This window comes from Triturus cristatus, chromosome 5_1 (assembly GCF_964204655.1).
Source record: "Triturus cristatus chromosome 5_1, aTriCri1.1, whole genome shotgun sequence".
Lineage (NCBI taxonomy): Eukaryota > Metazoa > Chordata > Amphibia > Caudata > Salamandridae > Triturus > Triturus cristatus.
Genome location: NC_140587.1, coordinates 506,066,547 through 506,086,601, shown reverse-complemented (window position 1 = coordinate 506,086,601; position 20,055 = coordinate 506,066,547). Strand labels below are relative to the sequence as shown.

General features: G+C 43.2%; 1 protein-coding gene across 1 annotated transcript in view; it reads right to left on the bottom strand.

Moving 5' to 3' along the window:
* Positions 1 to 20,055, bottom strand: part of IMPA1 (inositol monophosphatase 1) — a 65,839-nt gene that overhangs the window by 24,888 nt on the left and 20,896 nt on the right. Inside the window, exon 6 of the mRNA XM_085605361.1 lies at positions 4,553 to 4,661. Within this exon, the coding sequence (XP_085461487.1) occupies positions 4,553 to 4,661 (109 nt within the window). The remainder of the gene's footprint in view (positions 1 to 4,552; positions 4,662 to 20,055) is intronic.

The window sequence follows — 20,055 nt, the reverse complement described above, 5'->3', positions numbered from 1 at the left end:
AACATTCTCCTCTCACTTTCCAAAGGGGGTGGCTGAAGTATTTGTAAGAACCCGAGTAGTCCTAGATATTTCTGAAACCTAAAGTTCTTAAGGAATCTGGAGTGGTGGTGTTTGCATGGATGCCACCATGTTTTGCTTCCCAAAATGCCCAGCAAACGTCACAGGTGAAAAATCTAAATATACTCACATTTATGTAACAGAAAAAATAGCAAATTCCTGATTGGAACAGCCATAAAGGGTGACCATGTAAACGCCACATTGACTCAACATGGTCACAGACTGGCTCATTCCAATCTGGTACAACAGGCTATTACCACACATGTGGTACCATTTTCAACAGAACACTGGGACTGCAGATGGCAGGCTTTCTGCTGTTCACAGAAATTAGTGTTGACATTTTAAAAAACATTTTAGGGAGTTCTGCAGACTGCAATGATCTTCAGGTCCTCTTGGTGCTTAGGTAGACTATCTGTGATTTTGGTTTTGACATATGAAGAAGCGGAATGACCCTGGAGAGGGAGAAGTGTAGCTCACTGGTTACAGGAGGCATACCCTGAAGCAGAGGTCAGACCCGGGACCAGGGTTCAATTCCCGACGCGGCAGGGTCCGGAGCCCAATTGTCCACGGACTCGATAATTCTCGCTTCGGTGCCGACTCTAAGCACGAGTTCACACTATGCAGCTCTGGGCAACAAGCTTGCTTAATCTCCACAACGGCCCCCCCGCGGCGGGATGCCTGGCTTTCACCTTGGGGATGCCCAGTACGGGTTATCTCACAGGGAAAAACCAGGACGGGTTCCCAATGCAAGCGCCAAGATGCCCAAGGGTAAGTTGAGCGCTATATAAGAACACATAATAATAATAATAATTTCTGGATTTTCTGGCTGATGGTTATCAACTGTGGCTGATACCAGTCATGGGTTATGCCTCCTCAGTGGTCGAAGGTGGAGCAACAAGGGTTGACATGCTAACTTTGCCTAACATTGCTACGCAATTTTCGGAGTCTTGTGGTCTTGAAACAAACTTGGTGGGTTGCACTAGGGTGGCTCTGATGAGTGCTCTTGTTGACTCTTCTTATTCTTCTCTCAGTCTGACTTTTTTTGTGTCTTGTTCTACTATAGTCAGGCTTGAATCTTCTGTTTCTAGGCTTCAGAAGCATCTGCTCTGGTGAAACTCTAGTTGTGCAACTGTGGCCAGGCTTATTGGTGCTTGGGTGTTTTGTGAGAGTATTAAGCACACACCCTTTCATTATCTGGTCTCAAGATATCTCACCAATAGCGAGGTTTGACATTCGTGTCTCTTATCGACGAAACGCAATGGATAACATGCTAACCTTTCCAGAAACCAGAAGGGGTGTGTTATAATCTGTTATTTTTTAAATGTCTTTCCTACTCTTGCCAGTTTATGAGGCCATAAAATGCTGGTGAGTGACTGTGTAGTTGGGTTGGTAGTGGAGGAGTGTTGGCTGAGCAGAGAGGATGTTGTTTTTGCCAGGACATTTCCTAAGTAGCCTGTAACTGGTTTATTCACATGAACTGGCTACCTGACTGCTGTTTAAAAAAAAGAAAATCCTCAACTATAACACTCACAACAACTGGAAAATAAACCTATATTTGTTGAGACGTGGCAAATGGGGAGGAAGAAGAAGCAGGTAAAAGGTAAGAAGTGAAAAAGAAATAAAGCCCTGAATGCCCCACCAGTGTCTTTTCCAACAGTGATTTGCTCAAGGATTGGCATAGGTTAATACGCTTTTGAGTACAGAATGTGTATTCACAAAACTGATAGCCAACGGATATCAACCTGATGCTACTAAAGGGATGATAGGCAAAAATATAGGATATGTCATCCTTTCTAAAATACCCTCCAAAAAAGGTATCTTATATATTAAATCATTAATCCGGTAGAGTACAAACTGTAGTAAGCTCAACAATGAGAATCTGTGATAGTACCATAGGCTGACAGTTGGCAGTATATATCCAGACTGAGGTGAAAGCTGGTGATGGTTGACAAATGTGGCTCTCTATCAGGGTTCAGGAGATTTCCCAGAAAGGGATGGTAGTTCAATAGGTGTTGTAAAAGCTGTAATTGCAAAGTTATTCTAAACTGTTGAGGGACACAGAAGCGTAAATGTTTCTCATTTCCATGATGTTATCATCCAGAAAGGGGCAGATGTGGCAGAAGCATGGACTTTGGATTGGTATGCCATTAGTGACATGACTAATCGCAGCGGAGTTTTAAGATGAGGAGTTGCATGCTTTTGTTTTGAGCGCTCACTATTTTATGAACAATTGTTGCACTGCTATTTATCATGATAGCCAGAAGTGTGATAGTCTTCGTGTAATAATATGTCTACAGCATGTTTTCGCTGCAGTTGACTCACTTGACATGCTGAGTTTTCTGACTGTGAAGAAGGAAACATTTGGTACAGTATTGTTAGTGGCATGTAAAACAATGAGGAGATTACAAAAAAATGGTTTCATGCCAACTCTGAAATGGAGCAATGAAAATATACACACGGCAATTAGACCACTTCCCAAATTCTTCACAGTCTAGCTATGGTGCACGCTTGTGGTGCTGTTGCACCCAAATTAGTATGTTTTTTAACCCTTCATCCAATTCAAAGTACTGAGGACTTTATCATAATCAGTCTACACTCTGTAGCTGGAAGTAGTGAGGCCAAAGAAGCATGTACATTCCGTAGAGGAATACGGTATTTGGCATAGTTTTGTGTGCTGGTGTTTTCTTTTATGCTGATGAGTTTATTTTGTAGTCAGTGGTTACATTTCATTTGCTGGGAATGTGCTTGTGGAAATGTATGAGCTATTTAAAGGCATTCAAAAGGGTGAGTGTGTGCATTGGTGGGTATGCACAGAATGAAACATTGAGATTGTGCCTTGGTGTTTATTTTGTTCAAACTCTTTATGCTGCATTTTACATGCTATGCACTTTGAAGTTGAGCATGCGTTTCTTGTATGGCAATGTTGTCTCCAGCACCTTTGTGTCTGCCGGAGTTGCTCAGAAAAACAGTGGTTCCAATGTGCATGCCATAGTGCTGCTGAAAGATTTTTGAAGCACGAGAAGTGATGGGTTTCTGCTGTGGTGAGACAGGATGATGGGCTACCCTCCGTGACCCTGCGTTCATGTGCAAGTATACAATAGCAGGTGGAATCTAGTTTTTGTCTAATTAGTGCATGCAAGTATTTGTCCATTGTCCTTCAGGATTGAGCTGTACAGTTTGAGTGTACTATAACACCCTGGTCCTGCAAGTAAGGGAAATTGAGGGGGTGAGGAGAGTGTTGAGTCCTGGCCATACATGCACATGCCGTAGAAGATTAATCTTTCCCTGGTGTTGCAAGAACATGTTGTTGAGGTAAGTGCATAGTTTATGTGCCTGATTCTGAGAGTATGCGCAGTAGAGAATGTATGCGGTATATGTCTCCGGTCAGGTAGGAGTGTGCAGTAGATGCTGTGTGCAGTTTATCTATCAGGTCCTGCAAATGAGTCCAGTAAAGGGTGAGTGATTCGTAGGAGTTCCTAGTCCTACAGTAATACAGGATGTGTGCAGAGTGACATTTGGAAAACTGTGAATTTGGCGTTTACATGGCCCTGAAGGGGTAGTGGTCTATTGTGGTGTGGGGTTTGTAGTTTCACTTGGATGTGTTTGTGTGACTGTGTATATGTGTGTTTTCAGTTCTGTGTGCATGGGGTTCGATGCAACTATTGTGTAAATAAATTTCCTGACTTATACAAGCTCCAGTCTCTCATTCTTTTGTTTATGTTTTTATTATCTTCCAGGGCAAGGAAATGCTAGAATGTGCTGTTTTTTCTAATGTCTTTGAACACTGCTGTGCCAAACTTGCGGTTTCAGTATGTTGGTTAGTGACTTTGTGGATGGGTTCGTAGGTGGAGATAGTGGACTGAACAAATGTTGCGCTCCTGGTGAGGCATTCAATAAAGAACCTGTAACTTACTTATAAAATAAACCTAAAACCAGTTTTTCCACATGAATAAACTACCGGACAGCTGCTCCTCTAAAATAGCCTATTTTTTCCTGAGCAAAGGAGAGAGAGGAGTTTGGACCAGGTGTGGTCTATAACCCTACACTGTCCAGGCAAGTACAACAAATCTAGAAGAGAGGAGGAGGAACACTGGATGGTAGTGTGGTGGTTACTCAATTGGCAGGTTTTTATTGGATTCAACACTAGGGATGCCTGAGGTTGGTAAATATTCTTGGTTCTCCAAAGAAGACATTGAGAGATGAACTTTAATTTGTTGTTGCCAACTTTTATAACCTAAAGACTTCCTCCCTGTGTTCTCATGAATTGTCAAGATGTAACCTCTCATGGTTTTAAGCTTTAACGCTTGCTTATTAATTTCAGAAGATGAAAGCATAAAAAACAAAATACACCAGTGTGGAAAGTCTGCATTATTAGTCACCAGCTGATATTCCTAAATAGTGACAAAAGTACTCGAGCAGAGAAAGTCTGGTTTGGGATGCCTAACTTGTGATCATTACAAGCATATATGTTAGGCAAATATATTTTAAAACTTACCTTTCTGACCAGACACCTGGAGTTTCTGTCCATTGCAAAATGACCCCTTTCCTTTTCTACCAGTGTACATTTTATCTTCTACACAACTGTACACCACTCCAAATTCAAGCTGTAATTGCAAAACAACAACAGTTACACCACGTGAAAATGTGATCTATTTAGTATTTGACTCAAACTCGATATCAATATAGTCCTGCAACAGAAGAAAAAAAGTAAAACTAAATTGACATTGACAGCTTTGTTGAACATGAGGATTTCATATCATACAGCTGGGATTGTACATGTTATCATAGCCAAATGTGATTTAAAAAAAAAAGATTTTATAATAAAAACTGTGACTTATGCACCAGATTGTAAGCTAGTTTAGTGGACCAATATATTCACTCAAGATATCTATGGCACTCAGAGCATTACCACTCTAAAATCGTTAACTCCAGAAACTAACTTGGGTATTAGTGAAAACTGTTGATTCATATGGCTTGCATAGAAAGCCTCTGTCATGAATAACTGGGTCATAATCCTGTTATTTTTTTATTGAAATGATGTAACAGTGGGCACCCAAAAAATCGTTACCCACTGCTGCGATGTCATCAGGGGAAGTATTTGCTTCCTGTTTGTTTCACAATCTTGCCCATGTCCCCAAAATACACAAGCAAAGCAGCTGAATGGTGGTTAGTGGTCTCACCAGTTTTCTTCCGCCTCTCTCAGGTCTCCACAGATTCATAGGAGGTGGGAGAACAAGAGCAGCACTATATCGGCACCAACCACTTTGTTCAGGGTCAGAGCTGCCCCTGAAGACCTAAGCTGACAGAAGAATTCAACACATGCTAACACACAGCTCTCAGAGATGCTCTTGTCAGAGCAAATTCAGATCATTTGGGCACAGAGGGGATTAGGAGGCAAGTACTTAATTTATCAAATTGGGGGAGATGGAGGGTGTATGTTGATAGGGTACAAGGCAGGGGGGTAGGCCTTTTACTGTTTTGAGGCCATGCCCTGCTAACTATGCCCTACCCCACTACTCATCATCCCCAGCTTATATAAGTAGGAAAAAGGAGAAGATGACCCGGGTAGGGAATCGACCAAAGAGCTGAATATATCTGGGACAGTCATTCCATGTTGCATCACAAAAATACTTCAACGCCATTGTGTGGGTCTGCAGGTGTATGGGCTCATAGAGCTAGAAAGGTGCCACAATCTCCAAGAGGACTTTGTTGGAGATATGGAGATAACTCTTGAGTCAGTACATGCAATATCAATGCGAGGGGTGGAGAAGGGTATATAAAGAGTTAAAACGTGTTGACTTACATTTTACAATTGTGTGTGTGTGTGTGTGTACAGAGATTACACTATCCCTGGATTCCACCACAAAAATGTGTATTTCCACACTGATCGAGAAGCTTGTTTGCAACTACAAGCAATAAATAACAAACATGTTGAGTTATGCATTTTAGGTAGCTGAACAAGTAGAAGTTAGGAAGGTTATTGTTTCTAATATATAAATGTGGCTAAAGTCTAGTGAAAAGCATCAGGGAACAATATTTTAGAAGCAATCAAGAAGTGATGCTGTGAACCTATTTTGTTCAACATAAATTAAATAGAAGAAAACTTAAATAAGGCTGGGTAGGACTATGAAATGGAAGGTCGGTGAAGCTTTGTTCAAAAGATTATCCACTCAAAGAACCCTATTGATTGGGATTTTTTGTTGTAATTGTTTTCCTTTTTACATGACTTTAAGACTTTTCATGTTCTTGGTTAGGTTAGTTTACAGTACAGACTAATTTACAAACAAGGCAATTTTGACCCAGACATTTCAAAAGGGGAAATCCCATTGAAGAGAATCTGGACTACTGGCTATATCAAGCCAGGACATACCACCTACTTAGGTAGCTACAAGACTTTGAGGTTATACCAAGCAGTAATCTAGGGGCTCAGACTGAAGCAGTTTACGCTAACATTCAATACTAGGCCTGGCTAACACGCCCTTATATGTAAGGAAACCAAGACTCAACATATCATTACAATAGTTAAACTTGCCAGTAACTGCAAAAACGTTTGGTCCTCCAATTAAACAAGGCTCACACCCACATCTTCACATACCCTCAACATAATTGTGCTCACATCTTCACATACGGTAAACATCATTATGCTCAGTCTACAGCATTCAGCATGAAGACCAGAGAAAAAAGACAGGAGAAAGCTGTGCCTTATCCATAAATCCTCCCTTCCCTGCACCGTACACAAACCAGTTAAACCTGAATCAATGGAGCTACTCACATGTCTCTCTGAAACATCAAAACCATCCCAACCACCTTTCACTACCTTACAAACCCAACGTGGAGAAAACAAGTACTTTATAGATGGCACCTCTGACCTCATCACCACATTGTTCATCCAACACAAGCACACCATCTTTCTTAGAGGCGTTGCCACTTCCATAATAATCCACTGCAAACCAACCATAAGACTGGGCTGTCCTTGATCACCTCACCATATGCATCAACCTGACAGCCCACCAAGGAACGACTCAAGAAAAACAAACCTGCTTCCTCAAGCAATTTTCCATTGGCATCTGGACTTTTCGTTGTTGATCACTCATCAATAACCACACCTCCTCTCCCACACACCCTCATGGATCCAATGTGTGCAGAAAAAGGCAGGCTACTTCCAAACATCCACAAAGAATCATGTAGACATCCATGACCCACTGAAACCATGAAACAATAAACAAAGACAATTCACACCATAGTATTCTTAACAACTCAAACAATAAGCACACAATAACACATAAAAAAAACACTGGTAATTCATGTAGGTCTGGCTTATGATTCAAAGTACCTTTTGTTTCATGGATGGTTTTAGGCACTTGGTAAGTCATCATCTTTGCACTCATTCATCCTTTCAATCAATCAAATTGTTGCATTCACCCTCTGACACAACCACAACAAAATACAATAACATTAAACAAAATATGCAAGGTAAATCAAAAGAATGCAAGAAGAAAAAAGAAAACATGCCGACACCAAAATACAGTGAGCTAAGCTTGCAATTATTAAACTAAACATAATAGCTAGTGTCCATCTTGCAGCGATATTGTTCATAGCCTACAGTTGTTTTAAACATCCAGCACATTAGGACCAACATTTTGGCCATTTTGGAATAGTAAGACAATAATGCACCATGAAGAACAGTATTCCATAATGGTTGCCTGGTATAGGGGAAGTGGCTATATAGGATTAAAATAAATTAATCCAAAAGGAAAAAAAAAGTGGTGAAGCAAATAAATGAAAGGGGAACTATAAAAGGAGAAATTTGAAACTATAGGTCTGGCCAATCAGCACTAAATTGTAATTATGTTTTGTAGTTAAAAATAAAATAAGGTCATATTAATTTTAAGGTGGTGAGTAATGTATATATTTAAGGAATAGCTATAACTTTAGAAGTTCAAATGTTTGTGTATTTTAAAGTTTGGTTATAAAGTAAAGTTTTCCTAACTAGAACAACGGCTTAACCTTTTGTTTTTTTCTTTGAATTTCATTATTTTTGATTTTTAATAAAAATGTGTTTCAAATTGTAGAGTTTACTGTTATGGAGGGGAGCATCATTAACTCGAATGTGGTACAATAGAGTGGAGGAAAGTATTGTAGAGTGCACAGTCAAGAGTGCTGTAGAGTGGAGTGTGGCAGAGTGGGGTAGAGTGGACTGGGTGGCGTAAATTGTTATTTAGTGCAGAGACATGTTGTATAGCACAGTGGTGTGGAGTGCACTAGAGTGGACTGTGGTAGAGTGAAGTGAGGTGGCGTAGCATAGCATAGCATACAGTGGAGTAAATTGTCATATAGTGTAGTGGTGTGTTGTATAGTACACTGGTGTGGAGTGCACTAGAGTGGACAGGTGTAGAGTCAAGTAAAGTGTTATAAATTGGTGTAGCGTCTCATCCAGTGAAGTGGCACAGGATAGAGTGGAGTAGCATGTTTTAGAGTACAGTGGCGCTAAGTAGAGTGGACTGGCTTGGTAAACAATAGAGTAAAGTGTTATAGAGTGGAGTGGTACAGTTGAGTGGAGTTGTGTAGAGTTCCGGAAAATGTCACAGAGTAGTGTCAAAGAGTGGATGAAAGTGTTGTACAGTGGGGTGGTGCAGAATGTAATACAGTATGGTAGGGCGTAGTGAGATACACTGTCATACAGCTGAGTGGCAAAGACATAGCGTGCAGTGGCGTAGAGTGCAGTAGCAGCCTACAGTGGATTAGTGGTTCAGAGTACAGTATATTAAGTGGGGTGGAGACGCATGGAGAAAGTTGCCTAGTGTGTCGTAGAGTAAAGTGTCAGAAAGTGCTATAAAGTAAAGTAGAGTGCTGTACACTGGTATTGACAGGAGTACATTGTCGTACAGTGTAGTACTATACAGTGGAGTTCAGTGTGGTACAGTGGAAGGACGTGGACTGTTGTTGAGTGGAGCACAGTATCGACGTGGAATGTAGTAGGGTAGAGTGGAGTAGCATAGAAATGGAGTAGCATAGAATGGAGTAGCATACATTGCAGCGGTGTACAGTGCAATAGCATGCGGTGGAGTGAAGTGGGGTATAGTGAAGTGGCATAAAGTAGAGTCATGTACAGTGGAATTGAGTAGAGTACAGTGTTGTGGAGTAGTGTACAGTGGAGCGACGTACAGTGGAGTGAGGAACAGTGTAGTGGCATACAGTAGATAGGTGTGGAGTGACGTAGAGTGGAGTAGCGTACAATGTAATGGCATGGAGTGCAGTGCAGTGCAATAGCATAAAGTGACATAGCATACAGGCTAGTGGTGTATAGTGGAGTGGCATACACCTGGAATAGAAGACAGTAATTGTATTTATATAGCACTTAATATCTCGGACAAGGCTTAAATTGGCTTTTCAGCGAGTAGCACACTACTCCGGAACCCTAAAGGATTGGTGGTGGATTAGTATAAGGAAATAGGAGTATAGTATTAGTATACGGAGGTACGAGTTAATTGAGTGAAGGACATGCAAGTCTGTTAGTTGGATTGAATAGAGTAACAGAGGGACAGAAGAGGGAAGAAAACCATAAGTGTTAATTGGCAGATCATAGCAGTAGGTTGAGGTCTGGGATAAGTAAAGGAGAGATGGAGGAGGGAAGAGCCTGAGGAAATGGATTAGGGAGAAAGAGAATAGAAAAGAAAAATGAGGTTTGGGATGAGTCAAAGGAGAGAGAACATGAGGGAGAATTTAGTAGGGTTGTTTGGGAGATCATACTATTAAACTGATGTTTGGGGTGAGCCAGAGGGAGGAGCATAGGAAGGGTTATTTTGGACATCATAGTAGTAGAAAGAGTTTGGGATGAGTGAGAATGAAGATAAGAGGTTAAATTGATAGAGGTGTAGGATGATAGTAGGACAGAGTAAAGCTTTCGAGAGTATTATTTTTTTTCTTGTACAATACGACTAAAATAATATATAGATATATGAGAACATAGGGAATTTATAAGTAAGGAATTTATTATATTGAGATCTGCGTGTTTTGTTTTTGAGGAGTAGTGAGAGGAGATACTGATGTAGTGTTTTTCCTGTGAAAGATTTGTATGTGCAGCACTGCTGGTGAGTGGTATTTGAATAGTAGAGGGGTGGTGATGTATTTTGGAGAAGAGTATATGGTGTGTAAGAGAGGATGGAAAGAGTTATGAATGTCTGTGCGAGATTTGATCCCTGGAATGGGTAAGGTGTGTGGTGGAGTGGCATGTAAGGATTGTATGGTTGTGTGTAATTCCTAAAAAGAGGAGGGGTGTTGCTTGGTGGTTTGATAGAAGGGTGATCATAGGGTTTGTCTTGATAAAAGGAGATCTTTTAGGACCAAGTAGACTATAGAGCTGGTGTTTTGTTTGAACAGGGTGTGTGTGTCTAGATGCATTAAAGTTATGTATAATGTGGCGTTATGTTGTGTAAGTGATGTGTGGATGTGTTAGTGGTATAAGACAGAGTTGTGTTTTGTGTGAGAATGCAGGTGCCATAGCATTGCAGTTGGGGTACAATTGTGTGTGTTTGTGGGGTTTTGTAGTGGTTGTGTAGTGGTTCAACACACATTAACATCTATATAAGGATTGTTTGTGATGCAGGAGTAGAATGCATTTGCTGAATTTATGTTTGGATGTTGGTGGATGTGGTGGGCTTAAGGTGGTAGCTCATAAGTAAAAACTGGGCATTATCTCTGGCCCTATGCCCAACCCGAACAGGCCCAAACAGGCAACTGCCCTTGTCCTCTCCGCCTGCCTAAACAGGGACTTGCCATTGCTCTCTCTAAAATTAACCTTAACACCCTGGCTGAGACGCACTGAGCTCTATGCTTAAAATTGCCCTATTTGCCAATGGAACCCTAGCCCTAACCAATTAGACCCCCTAACCCTTCGCGCCAATGGGAGACTTGGCCCTATTAACCAATCACAGCCCTAGCTTTAACAGCCAATCAACGCAAAAATCAGTCCAATAGGAATCCCTAGCCCTAGTAGCCAATCAGAGCCCTAGCCCAAACACCCAATCAGAACTCAAACCCTAGGCCCTTAGTCCTACAGAATTACTAGTTCCAGCAACCAATTACAGAAACAAATGCAACAACTCATAAAAAACATATATAGGAGCCAAGTGGCCTTAAGCCCAGACTGCTGTGGCAGGGAGGTGCTCCTCTACTCGGTATATCCTTGGATACATAGAGGCACAATCCACTCTTCCTAGATTCCGGATTCTACTTTTCAGGTAAGGGACAATTTTATAACCCTTGAAATACTGCTTTCCGTGCATTTAAACGAATCACTTTTCAAGCCAAAAAACGAGTGCTGCATAGACTTTCTGAGCACAGTTCAAAGCCACAGAGCAGATTAAGCAGTCTCCTAAGCTCACTCTTGTTAGCCACTGTATGGATGGTGATGCTTAATACAGACTTTGTGAAAACCTAGGAGGGAAACGCATACAGTCAGAGGTAGAGCAAAACAGCAGTTTGAAAATACCAAGGTTGCACACAGACAAGAGGTAAATTCATTTTAGAGATGGGTAGAACAAAGCATCGGTTTAAAAATACCAAGATTGCACAAAAAAAACAAAGAGGCAAATGTAAACAGACACGGGCAGGGGAAAAGCACTTTTTAAAAATGACAACTAAAACAGTATACTACGGTAAAGGGCTTAGCTTCCTAGGAGGATTCAGGCATAATAGCCAAAATGTACTTGAACATGCACTGCAAGTGGTTTATATATTTGAGAAAGACTTGTTAGGCAGCAACACGTTGCGTTCTGGGATTTGATGTTTTTTCTTTAACATATTTATTTGTTGACTCAAAAATCCCTGCATGCAAATCCCTCATTTCACTCATCCCCACTAGCAGCTGCGAGCAGTGGTACACTTTGAGTCAGCGATGTGTCACAGCAGTGGGCCCTCAACATTTAGGGCCCAAAGTAAAAAGGGGAGGGGGGGGGGGTTGAGGGTCTGCCTATATCTTTCATTCAAACTAGTCCAGTCATCCATCAAAAATGCTTTCCCCAAAACCCGCCACATACCAGCAACAATGGTCAGGGAACATCAAAAAACATCAAGACCACTGTGACCTTACCTCCATAGCCCTCATGTGCCCACCAAAGCTGCCACCAAGTACCAAGATCTGGAACACAACTCTGGTCAGGTGAAAAACCAAGCTCTCTAACCTGTGAGGCTCATGGGGGCACCAATCAAAGAAAAAAGATGCGAGGTCTGTGGCTGCAGAGTTGCAGCAGCGGAGCATGCCATTCCTGGAGACATGCGGATGGGGGAAGACACAAGGTCCTGCTGTATCCGAGGAGGCGACCGAAATAAGAGCATACACTGAAATAGCATACAGTGGAGCAGTCTAGAGTAGAGTGGCATGTAGTGGAGTGGCGTACGGTGGAGTAGCGTGGAGTGGCGTAGAGCGAATTAGCAGAGTAGAGTAGAGTAAAGAAGAGTAGCGTACAGAGAAGTGGCATAGAGTGGAGTGGGGCAGAGTAGGGCGCATTAGAGTGATGTACAAAGAAATGGGTATAGTAGAGTGGCGTGGGGTGGCTTAGAGAGGTGTAGTGGGCTCTGGCATACATTATAGCGGGGTACAGTGGAGTAGCGTAGATTGGAGTGTTGTACAGTGGAGCGGCATAGAGTGGAATAGCGTACAGTGGAGAGGCGTAGAGTGAATAGACGCAGAGTAGACTGGCATAGAGTGGGCGGAGGTACAGTGAAGTGGCGTACAGTCGAATAGCGTAAAGTGAATGGTGTATAGTGGAGTGGTGCACATTGATATAGTGGCGTACAGTAGAATAGTGTAGAGTGTTGTCGAGTAGAATACCATAGATTAGACTGTTTGAGTGTGGAAGAGTGTAGTGGGATTGACTGTAGAGGTATACAGTGTAATAGCATACTGTGGAGTGGCGCAGAGTGAACGGTTGTAGAGTGGAGAGGCGTACAGTGGAATAGCATCCAGTGTAGTGGAATAGTGTGGAGCGTCGTGCAGACCAAAGTGCAGAGTGGAGCGTGGCGCAGAGTTGAGCGTGGCGCAGAGTACAGCTTGGCGCAGAATGTGGAGCGGTGTGCAGGGTGGGGCGGTGCACCGAGTGGAGCATGCCGCAGAGTGTAGCGTGGCGCAGTGTGCCATAATCAAGTTTATTTGTGTAGTTAATAAAAAGCATTGCATTACAATTTTATAGGAACCATATCGAATACATTCGATTGTAAAAAAAAGAAGGAAACCTGCAAGCATTTTCTTGAAAAAAAGTAATCAATTAAAAAGTCCTGCAATTGAAACAACTATAAGAAAATTCTATTACACTCATTTGTAGAATACGGCAGAACACATTAAAACCATTTCATGACAATAAAATCAATAGTTAAAAGTTCCCGCTCTTTGGACTTATTGTTTATATAAATATAAAAGCCTGCAAGCTCTGTTTGCTCCTTAGGCACCTTCCATGTGTTTTACAAAGGCCAGTTTTGTCTTTGTATGAACCTCTTGTTTCGTGCAGTAAAGTGCAATTAGCTAGTGCAAATATGTACTCTTAAACCAGATTGTAAAGTGCAAGTGACTTGTGCAAAAGAGCGCTATTAAAAGTAGCCTGTCCTTGCCCCTTCATAGTCCCAAAACTATTTGGGGAATTCTCAAAAGATGACCTCTGGAAGCGGGTTGTAAAGTGCAGGTGATTTGTGCAATAAGCATTCTTGTAGGTAGCTTGACCTTGCTCCTTTACTGGTTCAGTTCTTTTAGGAGCGATTTTAGAAAGGTTACTCCCTTTCAGTCTAGAGGGATTGAGGTGCCACTTAGACACGCAATTATTGCTTGCCAGCAGGAGTGAATTTGCAGCTTTATAAAGATTGGTTTCAACAGATGTTTCTTTTGGGCCACGGGAGCAGGGCATAGACTGAAGATGTGCACTAACGTCTCCTGCTCATTTCCGTATAAACAGCAGCTTTAGTTTTGCAATCGTTTTTTCCAAGATGGAATGAGGTCTTTATTGTCTATAGTCGATGTAACAAATTGCTGCTTTAAGACCTGGGTAAAATGCGCTATAAAAATACTCCTGAGGTCTCGAGATTTTGTAGGAGTTAATTACTGTCCAGGCATGTCTTCTTCTTGCGAGTGCATTTTTGTCTGTTAACAGAGACAGAAATCAGTTAGTTGCTCGGTTAAAGGCGGCTTTTACTATGCTGGCGGCCCAGAGTTCTTGAATACCTACCTCCTCAATGGCCTGGCTTAAATATTCTCCCAAAGAGCTTTTTTGGTTGCTGTGCTGTTCCTCGATTTCAAGCCAGCATAAATTATTAATGGAGCCACTCTCAGAAGCGTGCCATCTCCAGCACAGTTTGGCAAAGGCACTCTACTTTCAATTGATTGATTTTCCGTTTAAGCCAAACTCAAGATCAATGAATCAATCAGGGGTTTGTATGGCACAGCTACTCACCCCTGAGGGTCTCAAAGCGCTGGGGGGGGAGGGGGCTGCTGATCCATCTGGGTGTGGAGGTTCAGTCGATGAGACAGGTCTTGGGGTCCTTGCTGAATTCGGTCAGCGAAGCGGATAGCCTAAGGTGGAGGGGCAGGGTGTTCCAGGTCTTGGCAGCGAGGTAGGAGAAGGATTTTTCTCTGGTTCTAGTCTTGTGGATCCAAAGGACAGAGGCCAGGGCGAGTTGGGCGGAGCAGAGTTGCCTGTCGGGTATGTGGCGATTGACAGACAGAGCCCACAGAATCACTCAACCAACAGAATACTCCAGGCAAATTTGCTCAAAGTAGACCCTTGAGAACAAAATCAGAGAGGTGGGTTCAGAGTGGATGCTTATTAAGCAGGACCTTAGAAATGTGGTCAAGAGTTTCCAGTTCAGTGATACATTTGTTAGAGTCTTCCGAAGTTTTGACAATTCATGTTGAAGATATAGAAGGGTGCTCATGTAGAAACTGATTTAGCATCAGCTTTCCGGAAACAGTAGAAGAGAAACACCCAGCAGAGTTCCTGAGAGACTAGCTGACCTCAACTACAGAGGTGGATAAATTCTCTTCCTGCTTTCTCATAGAAAGCGTGCACGGGGAGGTGGCAGTGAAGTTGCCTCCAGAAGCTGCCCCCAAACCATGTGATAGCCCATTTTGTCAACTGTCAGGCTAGAGACATGATCCTTAGGGAACTTAATACAAGCACAAATCTGGTCTTCCCAGATTACACAAAAATGATCCAGCATCAACGGACAATGTATGATCTAGTAAAGCTAAAGCTATGCACACTTGGACTCAAGTGCTGCTACTTTATCCTGCCAAGTTAAAGGTGATATCCAAGACAAGCTGTTTTTTTTTTTGTTTTTTTTAACACCAGAGATGCCTGCGACTGGATCAAAGAGCATGCCCAACTGTAAGAAATAAGAAACTGCGAGTCTGATTTGAGGGCAGTGGTGTCACTGGCAGTTGGGCCTAAAGAGCGGAGGATGCCAAATAAGTGTCAGAGGCGTTCTAGGGACCAGCAAAGGAAACCAAGAAACCCCCCCCCAATGGCAGCATCACAGACATGCCCTTGAAGCAGACTCAACTGACACCGATAGGGACACACAACTGCAGGGAGAGTTACAACGCGAAGAAGGACAGAGCAAAATGCATCAGAGGAAGAAGACAGGCACACCATGGACAAATTATAACAACAAAAGAAGCCCTTGACAGAACTACCGATGAAATATGAGGTGCGGAAAGTGACTGAGATACAAACTCTGAGGCTGGATTGATGGATCGGGAAACTCCCTCCAGATGAGTACTAAACTATCTAGGGAGTGTTACAGTACCCATGACAACAGGCAAAAAGGGAAAGCAAGCGGCAGTCAGGTAGCTCCTTGAATCTGTGTCCCCTCACCAAACGGTTGACGGCGCAGCCGCTAGAGAAACTCGCAAAGGTATGATGAAGTAGCAAGATCACACTAGTTTTGTTATAGAGGAGTAATGTTGACAGAACACCCCCATCAATACGCATACCACACTCTCCTCTCACAATTTCCCAGGGCCATGGGCCGAACAGACATTTGGAGGCTGAAACAACCACGGGACAGACAATAGTCAACTCCTACTCCCTTAGGGCACATAAAGCCTTCCCTGGATTTGATTTTTATCCTGAAGAGGGAAATTCCTAGTATTGGAGGAACAGAGTTCCTGGCTAGGGAGAGTTCAGATTACTCCCCACTGACAAAGGGTGGGTGGAAGGGTGGGGTTCAGAAAATTGGACCAACTGGAGGCCAAGCACATGTGAGTTTACTAACCCAGTGGCTATTGCAGAGATCAGTATTTGAACAATAATGAGGGAACAGGAATGCTCTGGAAAGCTAACAAGGCAGTACTCAGCGGTACAACCCAGAATACTGTCACATGTAAGAAAAAGTACAAGCTAAAGAATATCAGGACACTGGAGTCTTAGCTTCTGAAGTTGAAAAGGACATAGACAACTAGTCCAACCCCACAGATCGTAAGAAAACTGGAGACATCCAGGCATGATTACCAGTGCGAGGACCAAGACGTGGCATGTCAGCAATACCTTGAGATGCACAATAAGCGATACAAAGTGGGGGATAAGGCAGGCCATGTTTTGTCCTGACTCAGCAAGAGGGAGAAGTGACTAGATGGGTAGGAGAATTGAAGGATGAAAAGTGAAACTGACAGAAATAGAATGTACAATTGCATACTACTAGGGTGCCTTTTATGAGGTTTAAAACCTGACTGAGGAATGAAACTATTCCTATGCAAACTTGACCTACTAACACTAAGCAATGAAGATAAGAAAAATATGGAAGAGGTGACAGAAGCCGTTAAGCACATGGGAAATGGGAAGACCCCCAGTCCCAATGGATTGCCAGATGAACTGTGCATAAAACCCTGAGCACTATTAGGAACCCACTTACACAACATATATAGAGAAGACCAAAAGAAAGACTCTGTTCTGGGATTTCAGACATGAGGTCATTACTGTAATCCATAAGGAAAGGAGACCCTAGGATACGTGGCCATTTTATCAGCCAATCTCCTTGTTAAATCTAGAAACACAAATATTGGAGACTAGATAGCTGAGAACTATAAACTTCATCCTACATAAAGACCAGTCAGGATTATTACAATTATCATTGGTATTGGCAAAACGGAGGGTGGCTATATGCTGGATGGGTGAACGGGCTCCAACATTCAAAAGCTGGATAAGAGAGTGGTCCCTTGCAGAAGAACTACATATGAAAGGATGTAGGGACAAGAAGCTAGAGGAAGACATTGCAATCTGGAGAGAGCTACACAGGGAATTGTTGAACCCAACGGGAAATGGAAGTGAACAGGATAATGGATCTGACAGTAGTAGTGCAATGTAATTGGGCAACTCCCTAGCTATGTATGTTGCGAAGTATACTTCTGTGCCATAAATGTATAAATAATTGCGAAATGTTTACAGGAATCAGATGTATAATGGAAACAAGCTGGATGGTATTATCTTGGTAAGCTCTATGTATGACCGCTCAGTTACTGTGTGAAAAGTTGAAAAAATAAAGGGTTTTTTTTGTATTTAAACAACAAGTCTGGATTCATGCCAAGGCATTCCACTAAGCTTAGTCTCAAAAGACTACATAACTGGCCGATTGCTATACGAAACAGACAGATTATTTAGCGCTAATCTCCCTAGATGCAAAAAAAAAAAAAAAAAAAGGCGATTTTGTCCACTGGCCATTCTTGTTTTTGACACTACAAATATCTGGACTTGACATGTTCTTCTGTAATTGAGTATCCCCTCCTCTATCAAGACCCCACAGTAATGGTCAAAGTTAACTGGGTGTACGTTCCATACTTTTCCAATAGAATGGGACACCCAATAGGGGTGCCTACTCTCCCACTGCTTTTCTCACTATACTTAACCTTTAGCATGCTGGATCATGCCACTTGAGGAGCCTAAAGGGGTTTGTACAAACATTAACTCCATAGAGGATAACATTTTGTGTCATGACATCCTGCTATGCCTACTGAAACCCCATGCAACTAAACCAAAGGTTTTCAAAGTGTCTTGGTTACAAGGTAAGCTCACTGGGTGCAAAATCAACTGGGAGAAGTCCACCGTAAACAAACCTAGTGACTGGATCATGCTGGGAGAAATCCTGGGAATTAAGGTCTCTGAAGAGGGGCTCAAATGTCTTGGATAAACATAACACGAAGGACAGCTCTATTTACAGAAAACAAAAATAAAAACACAGAACAGATACTGGCTTCAAGTGAATATAAGTTGCTTGGATCCCTTCCACTTACAATAATGGGGGCAATAGAGCGCTTTAAAATGATTAGTTTACCAATACTAATTCATGTGCTGCAAAACACATCCTTCCCCATATTGGACAGGGTCTTCCTCCAGCTAAACAGAGATCTACAAGGTGTAAGATCCTACTACTGGGCAGCACAGCTCTTATCAGTTGACTCGATAAATGCAGAGATGCCCCCTTAATTAGAATCGAAAGATTGATGATGGAAAATCCCTCTTATATGCACTACATTTATGCTATAAAGGAAGAAAATCATGTTGCCAGCCTCCCAGTCAACACTGATACGGATATGGAAGGTCTCTGCTTTAGATGGAAGGGTAAGATCACAAAAGACACACCACTGTGGGAGGGGAATTTGCTGAAATAAGTACATATACTCAATCAATCAATCAATCAATCAGTGGTTTGTAGAGCGCGCTACTCACCCGTGAGGGTCTCAAGGCGCAGGGGGAGGGGAGCAGCTCCGGGTCCGTCGAGAAGCCAGGTCTTGAGGTCCTTCCTGAATGTGTGGAGGGTTGGGGAGCGTCTGATGTTGATCGGGAGCTCGTTCCAGGTTTTGGCTGCGATGTAGGAGAAAGCTCTGTGGATGCGGGGGACCTCTGCCAGGGTGAGGTCAGCGGAGCGGAGGTTTCTCTTGGGTACGTGGAAACATACTCGGTCGTTGAGGTATTTGGGTCCGATGTTGAGGGATTTGTAGGCGTGGGTGAGGAGTTTGAAGGTGTCACTCTTCTCGACAGGGAGCCAGTGGAGGCTTCATAGGTGGTAGGTCATGTGTTCGTGGCGCGGTGTCCCTAGGACGAGGCTGGCTGCGGCATTCTGGATGGTTTGGAGCTTGCGTAGAAGAGTTTTGTTGATTCCGGCGTAGAGGGCGTTGCCTTAGTCCAGTCTGCTGGTAATGAGTGTGTGGGTGACGGTCTTTCTGCAGTCAGGGGGGATCCATTTGAAGGTCTTACGGAGGATGCGGAGGCAGTTGAAACTGGTGGAGGCGACGGCATTGATCTGGCAGTTCATGGTGAGGGAGGAGTCAAGGATTATGCTGAGGTTCCGAGCGTGGTCTGTCGGGGTGGGGGGGGCTCCCGAGGGCGGAAGGCTACCATGTGTTGTCCCAGGAGGAGGTTGAGGGCCCGAGGATGAGGACCTCGGTCTTCTCGGAGTTGAACTTTAGGCAGCTGTCCTTCATTCAGTCTGCTACGTTTCTCATTCCTTCCTGGAAGCGGAGTCTGGTGATTTCTGGGTTCTTGGTGAGGGAGAGGATGAGTTGGGTGTCGTCGGCGTAGGATACGATACTAAGCCCGTGCTGTCTGACAATGGCGGCGATGGGGGCCATGTAGATGTTGAAGAGCATCGGGCTTAGTGAAGATCCTTGGGGTACTCCGCAGAGGATGTCGGTGGGGTCAGATGCTCTGGGATCTGCCAGAGAGGAAGGTTTGGATCCAGTCGAGGGAGGATACCTGTATTCCTGCGTTGTGGAGTCTGGCGGCTAGTGTGCGATGTGAGACGGTGTCGAAGGCTGCGGAGAGGTCTAGGAGGATCAGGGCTGTGGTGTGTCCCTGGTCTAGCAGCATGTGGTCTTGGTGCTGTGGTTGCGGCAGAAGCCAGACTGGGAAGCGTGTAGGATGACCGAGGGTCGCATCACTTCCAGCAGGGTGGCGATTCAGTGGGTGAATTGGGGCAGTAAGGTGGGTATAGGGGAAGAGAAGCACATACATCTAGTGG